The sequence below is a fragment of the Lygodium microphyllum genome, chromosome 23 (genome assembly GCF_053477565.2).
Source record: "Lygodium microphyllum isolate KBCC chromosome 23, Lygodium_microphyllum_v1.1.10, whole genome shotgun sequence".
NCBI classification, from domain to species: domain Eukaryota; kingdom Viridiplantae; phylum Streptophyta; class Polypodiopsida; order Schizaeales; family Lygodiaceae; genus Lygodium; species Lygodium microphyllum.
In genome coordinates, this window is record NC_141157.1 from 74,464,235 (window position 1) to 74,471,239 (window position 7,005).

General features: G+C 37.0%; 1 protein-coding gene across 3 annotated transcripts; it reads right to left on the bottom strand.

Moving 5' to 3' along the window:
* Positions 1–1,432: 1,432 nt before the first annotated feature.
* Positions 1,433–3,492, bottom strand: LOC148016342 (uncharacterized). 3 transcript variants are annotated; one of them, XM_087664054.1, is made up of 3 exons: positions 3,407–3,492; positions 2,992–3,054; positions 1,433–2,393 (listed from the first exon to the last, which is right to left on the bottom strand). In XM_087664054.1, exons 2-3 carry the CDS (start codon positions 3,035–3,037, stop codon positions 1,807–1,809), a joined length of 633 nt encoding a protein of 210 aa, XP_087520180.1. In that variant the 5' UTR covers positions 3,038–3,054; positions 3,407–3,492; the 3' UTR covers positions 1,433–1,806. The 3 variants fall into 3 exon arrangements, with proteins under 3 accessions (XP_087520180.1, XP_087520181.1, XP_087520182.1); XM_087664055.1 differs by having other exon boundaries at positions 3,305–3,421; XM_087664056.1 differs by having other exon boundaries at positions 3,355–3,408.
* Positions 3,493–7,005: the final 3,513 nt, after the last annotated feature.

The following is a 7,005-nucleotide window of genomic DNA, read 5'->3' on the forward strand; positions in this document are numbered from 1 at the left end:
AAATTGATATAGGGGACTTATAGGAACTTCATTGCACATGTGAGTGTGCACGCGTGCACGCACGTGCACGCGAGTGCACACACACACACACACACACACACACACACACACACACACACACACACACACACACACACACACACACACACACACACACACACACACACACACACACACACACACACACACACACACACACACACACACACACACACACACACACACACACACACACACACACACACACACGCATGGATACTTGCATACTTGCACATGCATACATGATGTGCATGTACATACATATACACAAACACATCCTACATGTAAACCCTATTTCCTTGGAGAAAAATGCCATAGGATGAAAAAAAATTTGTATATTTATAAGTTTAGATTCAATGGATTTAGAGATATAAAAGTATGCGATGTTGTAAGACCAATCAATCCTCTACTTTACTCCTTATGTGATGTGACACTTATGAGAAGATTCAAAAAATGCTATGTGCAATGGCACTTTCTTTTTAGTTGTGGCTTAACCATCATTACGTATGATGGAGCTCCAAGAAAAGTTTTTATCACATAATTGACATTTGAAGATAATAGCAATTGCAATGTTGGACCGTATACTGGACATGCATAGGATGAAATTGACTCTAGCCTTTTCTTGATTCCAATGTTGGCCCACCTAGGATATAATCAATAGTGATTTGAATTTTAGACCACATAGAGGGTATGAGTTTGCTTAGTGATTCAATTACATGCAACTAAAATTTTAGAGCTTGTTGTGTCTACAACAAAGTTAAGAGAGTATGAGGGTAAAAGATGCATCCATATTATTAGGTTTGATAGAAATAGTATGTTATGAATGTTAGACAATTAGTACAAATATCCATATCTTTTACAAATAATTTTATTCTCTTATGTGCTATGGTTGGTTTGGTTACTCAGTCAAGCTCAAATTTTAGAAAGGGTTTCTAATGCAACCTAATAGTGTGCAGTTTGCAAGTTGCCATGCATGTATACATGTTGTATACTTTGCATCCTAGAAGCCATTGCTGATTTTGTATATTGCCATGCATGCATACATACTTGTATGCTTTCCAAGGCCATACATGCAAACAAGTTCACATGTAGAATTGTGCACTTAATCTTCTAATTTAAGGTGAAACACAAGAGTAGAGGTAAAGGGGCCAAAAACAAGGCAAGCCATCCTTCAAGTGTATTTATGCAAGTTTTCTTCTCAAATGATCACAAGCATTTATGGCTCCTAAGATGTAGTGTTGTTGGTTCTAGTTATGTAACAATGAATATGTATGTCATGTTGAATGTAGTTGTACCAACTTGAATTCCATGTTATTGTAAGATATGCATAATTCCCTAGAGGAATTTGTATTAGTGCTATAAAATCAAGATATCGAACCCATTAATGCACTCTTGAAACTAACCACATGGTTAAATTTTGATTTGACCCCAATATTACAAAGAGTTTTGGTTATATGCTATAAGATTGTTAGCATATAAGACCTTTACCTTTGGTGGGTATGTAGAGTAGACGTGTAAGCTTTTGTAGGTTGGTATAGTAATAAGGATGGATGAGTGAGGTACACTCCAAGGAAAGGAATATAGTTTAGCTTGCAATAGAGGCTAGGGAAAGTAGAATACATTTGTCATGTGTTATATGGATATGGACACACACACACACACACACACACACTCTCTCTCTCTCTCTCTCTCTCTCTCTCTCTCTCTCTCTCTCTCTCTCATGCTAGTGATGCCACCAAGCTTGGTGCAAAAAATAATGATAACATATTATTTGAGGAAGGCATACACAACCGTGACTGCGAAGGTGAATATCCCAGCAAAAGCGCAGAGGACGAGGGGTATTGCGGCAGCAAGGGGCCAAGCATCGGAATGGTGTTGACAGGAGAGCAACCCGAGGCGGAGCTGGACGACCTCCACCATGGCCAAGGTGAGGAAGAGGGTGCCGACGAGGGTGCCGAGGGCGGTGGCCATCATGGCGTAGCGGCCGAGGCGCTCATTGACGGGGACGAGGCGGCCGGGGATGACGGGATTGGAGGAGGTGAGGAGGGAGAGCTGGATCTTCAGGCCGTGGGCGATGAGGGTGGAGAGGAGGTAGAAGGCGAAGGCCCACACCTCGAAGAGGACGAGGCGGCGGGCGGAGGCGGTGGGGGCGCGGCAGGCCGGGGCGGCCGCCAGGCTGAGGGAGGGGGTGGCGGGGCTGAAGGCCAGGCCTATGAACACCGCCCCCGTGAGGTACGAGTTCACGCTCACCAGCGCGTCCAGCGCGCTCCCATGCAGGCTCATCTCCGCCTCATCTCCTCCCCCGCCGGCCTGATCCGCGCTCATCGTCTTCTTCTTCTTCTCCTCCTGATCACCTGCCCACGTCCATCACATTACACATAAGCAATTGATCAGCATCGCCTGCCCACATCCTTCTCATTGCATTAAGCGTGCGTGCGTGTACTCACATTCCTATTTCGTAGCTTCTTAAAAAGTAACCAAATTAATATATAATTGTAAAGTAGCTCCAACTCCCATGTCTCTCTCTCGAGGTTTATATATATATATATATCCCACAAGAAAGAAAAAAAGCCAACCTAGTGGTTATAATGTGCCACTGCCAAGCCAAGCTCAACCCTAACTTTTAATTCTCCTACATATTCTACATGACAATAAGTAGTCTTGAACTCCAAACCCGGGCTCTAATCAATATGGATTCACTCTAACAATCTGGCTACACCTGTGTGTGTGTGTCTCTCCCTCTCTCTCTCTCTCTCTCTCTCTCTCTCTCTCTCTCTCATAATCATGCACTATTACACCAAGAATGAGCATCAGAGATTGCCATAGCACTATAGAAGACATCATATAGGAATTGGTACACAATTCATCCCAAGAACAATTAGTAGGAACTAGTGCAGTATTAGAACAAAAATATAGGATAAACCCAAAAATCATAAAGCAAAGCTCAAATACCTTCTGGACTAAGGGCATCACAATGCCATGCATACCATTCATCCATAGGATTTGATTAAATACCTACAATCCAAACGTGTTAGCAAGGCATTAACAACAACACAATCAATAAGGTCGTAGCTCAAGCATTCGAAAGCTTGAATTAATTAACCAAGTTAACTTATTGCTACTATGATTTTAGGATGGCTTGAAACCCAATTGGGATTAAACTTTTTGCAAAAAAAAGAGCCAAATGTGTTCCATCCCAATTTGTTTTAAATGAAACCCAAACAAAATTGCAAATAGTTTGGCATACTATCCCCCATTATTTCACCTTCTGTGATACCCAATTTGATTTAAAATGAAGCTTGAATAAAAGATTACAAGTATCTTGTCCAAGATAAGTGAAGTCATATTTGAGAGGGAGTCTAAGAACCTTCAGCTTTTAATCCAATCATGTTGTCGTTACAATCTATTGATATGCTCTAGTTCTCAAAGCTCATGATAAATGCAATATATAAAGGAAATGCATGCTAATAGAGCCCAAACGTAAAGGCTCGTGACCTTACCTTTTCAAATGTATTGTCATACTTTGTCAAGAAAGAAGGATATAAAACTACCAATGACTTGTATAAAGCTTTATTATAAAGTTGTTGTCAGTTGTCACTCTTAATTGCTTGCACTTGAAGATAATAAGTAGCTTCTTAGTTGTGATTCTTTCACTCTCTCAATTTCTCACGTTGGCCCATCCATTTCTTGGCAATCTCATCAAACAAGCCAAAAGCAAGCTTAGTAACCTCATCAAACAAGTAAAAAGCACCCTTTTTGAACACATAGACCGCCCAACACAATTTCTAATAGAATACACAAACTTCAAGTTGCTTTTACATAATTATCTTCCTAAATGATCCCCTTTTCTACTTCATGGTCATTAATCTAGGTAGGTTTTTGCATCCTTGCACTCAAACCAAGGACTAAAATATGTAAATTCAATCCTTTAACTCTAATTTCACTACAATGAAAGGAATAAGGAGCTAGTAGGTAACCCTAGAATAACTATCACTAACAAAAAGAAACTTTTATGTACTTACATACTGTTTTTATTTGGTAAAAGATATGAAGTGAGTCCTCATAAGAGATGACTTGCAGAGCTTGCTTTATGCCATACATATTTGGTTTGCATAGAACATTGAGAGTTGCTATCAAGTCATATCAAAGCTTTTTTTGCCATGTAGGATAAGGGATGAAGATGGACAAAGTATGGAAAATGTATGTTATGTATGTTAAACCTAATTTGATAACTTTAGTGTTTATGATTTTTAGATACACAAGGGATGATTTTATACAAAATCATCAACATATGGCATGATTATATTGAAGAGGAAAAAGTGTACATACAAAGACATTTCAAGTAAAATAGCATTTTTAAATTAAGGATACTACAACTGCCTCAAAATTGATGGTGTGCTCACAATTTTCATCCACATTGGGAGACGAATATAGAGATAGAGATTATGGGCCCAGGCATAGGTAAATTTTATAAAGAACAACTATTAGGGATCTTATATTTGCTATTGATTCTATTGATAGGTTTTGGGGTTTTATAATTGAACACTCATTCAAAAATTCTATTGAATTTAGGATTTGATCCTAATGTCATTATCTAGTTTGCTTTTTGTGCTTGAAGTCATACTTCTTGTGGCACTGATCCTAAATAAAAATTAACTTTAGGTCTAGATTCTAAATCAAGTGAAGAGATTTGGTGTTTGTCTCCTTACATATACTAGATGTGTGATTAGATTCAAATGTGAATTATTAGCATCTTTGTAGGGAATGATACATTGAGATAGAATAGATATTCTAAACTCTATCAAAGAACCAAATTGAGGTGCACTACATCAAGCTATCTTGAAGGAGGTTAGTGGGGATTTGCACAATTTAGTGTAACAAAATTAGGTTGTGGAAACATCTCGCAATGCATTGATTATTACTAGAAGGGGACATCAAGTTATTTCTATTCTTTTCATGAACATCTTCTATGCATGTCTACTCCTCTTATATCATATGCTAATGCTAATGTTAAAGAAAAACATGAGAAAAGCATATCAATTTCAAATGTGTTAGGTGATTGCAAACATAAATAGCTATCAATGCACACAAAAAATCTGAGGAGGAGAAATAGTATAACGACATTTCAAATACAATGAGCCCAACAATTTTCAACATAATTTTCAAGTAATTCAAATAAATAAGAAACAAGGTCAAGGGAGCATTTTCTTTCTTTCAAGCAAATCTTTGGTACAGACTATTCAACAAAGAATCAATGGCAAAGTGATGGAGATTTTGGGTAATCCTTTTTATATCAAAGCTAGTTTCAAGGGTAAGAAAAAATAGGTTATTTTCAATGAATTCAACAAATTTTTCTCAACCTGCCTACTCTACAATGTTTGATGATCAAATTCTATAATCTATCTCTAGAAGAGGCACAATATTTGAATTTGATCAAATTGCCTACTCTACAATGTTTTGATGATTAAATCCTATAATCTATCTCTAGAAGATGCATAATGAGTAGTCAACCTTGTAGTTAAGCTAGATGAAAGTGAGAGATTGAAGTGCAAAAAAATTCCTAATGAAATCTAGACTCAACAAGCCAATGAGAGCTTTTTGTTGAGGATTTGGAAACTAAAAAGTAGAATGTCATATAGATGGGGATTTCAAGACACTCAAATGCATGTATAATGTTTAAAAGGGAGCCACTTCTAGATGTTATTGCCTCTATCACATGTGTCTAATAGCAATGTTGAACTAAGGAAGTTACAATAGAGCTTTCTCTAGGCACATCAAAGACCCATGGTTCAAAGCGATTTTGGATATTACTTTAGCCAATGCTCACACATGCATGCCATGCACTTTGTAGAATAATTGAAAAGGTATTTCATCTTTATATAGGGTTTGCTTGGAAGATTAAACCCTTGTTGTTATAATCAAGATTGAGCAAGATTTATCTTCAATTAGTTTACCAGGAAGCAATGTTGTTATTGAATCAAGGTCCCATAAATCTAAGGATAGAAATTATACCCCCAAAAAACCATCTATTGGTAGGCAAAAAACCAAGAGATTTTTAGGTGTTCATGGGAAACTTGTAAGATAAGTTCAAAAGAAAGTGGCTCAAATCTATTAAGTGCAATCAATAGAAATCTCTACATAATACAATTAGACACCATGTTGATAATGAACAAGTTTAGAATACAAAAGATAAAGTTTGGAAAACATCCAAAAAACAAAAATTGTAATGAAATTGTATGGCAAGGTGGCGATCTCAAAGACTTCAAAGACCCATTAGAACTTTTCAAATAGGTAAAGAGAGAAGCCTAGGGTAATCAACACTTTGCTCACTATATGATAGGAAACTTACATTGTTATGGGTCTTTATTGACTAACCCATGTAAGATTTTCAATTAAATTTTATTGTACTATGTAGCTATTTTATATAACCATACCCCATGTTTCATCAAGCAATATGAAAATCTTTCTATTTGGTCAACTCAAGGCATGGGAGATTCATTCTATTAGGCAATAACAAAATATCCAAACATACAAGACATGGAGGTGGAAGAGTTAAAGGCAAATAGCTTGTTGGATGCTCGTTGGATGTCTTCCATGGTTTTATAGATAAATATAGTATAAGCTCAAGCATAGAGACATAGCCACCTAATGTAATACATCATTTTAAAGCAAGAACTATACATATACTAATCTAGAAAAGAAAAGAGGGATATATAAACTACTATGCAAGACAATGATTTTAACAATGGCTACAAACAAGGTAGACAGAAGGCAAAAGATAGGTTTTAAGGTAAACCTTGACTTATTAATGGTTTTTTGAAATCTATTGCAAAGGAATCTTTGGTTTGTGTCCACTCAACAAGGCCTCTACATTTTTTATAGCATTGGATAAGCTTCAAAAATTTTCTACTTTCGACATGAGAGAGTAAGTAGATGCCTAGAACCCCAAAGTATTCTACTCTTGAT

Coding starts and splice junctions, on each gene's coding strand:
- LOC148016342 (XM_087664054.1), bottom strand. CDS start 3,037: ATGGATGAATGGTATGCATGGCATTGTGATGCCCTTAGTCCAGAAG. Junction 2,394..2,991: donor TGATGCCCTTAGTCCAGAAG/GTATTTGAGCTT, acceptor GGACGTGGGCAG/GTGATCAGGAGGAGAAGAAG.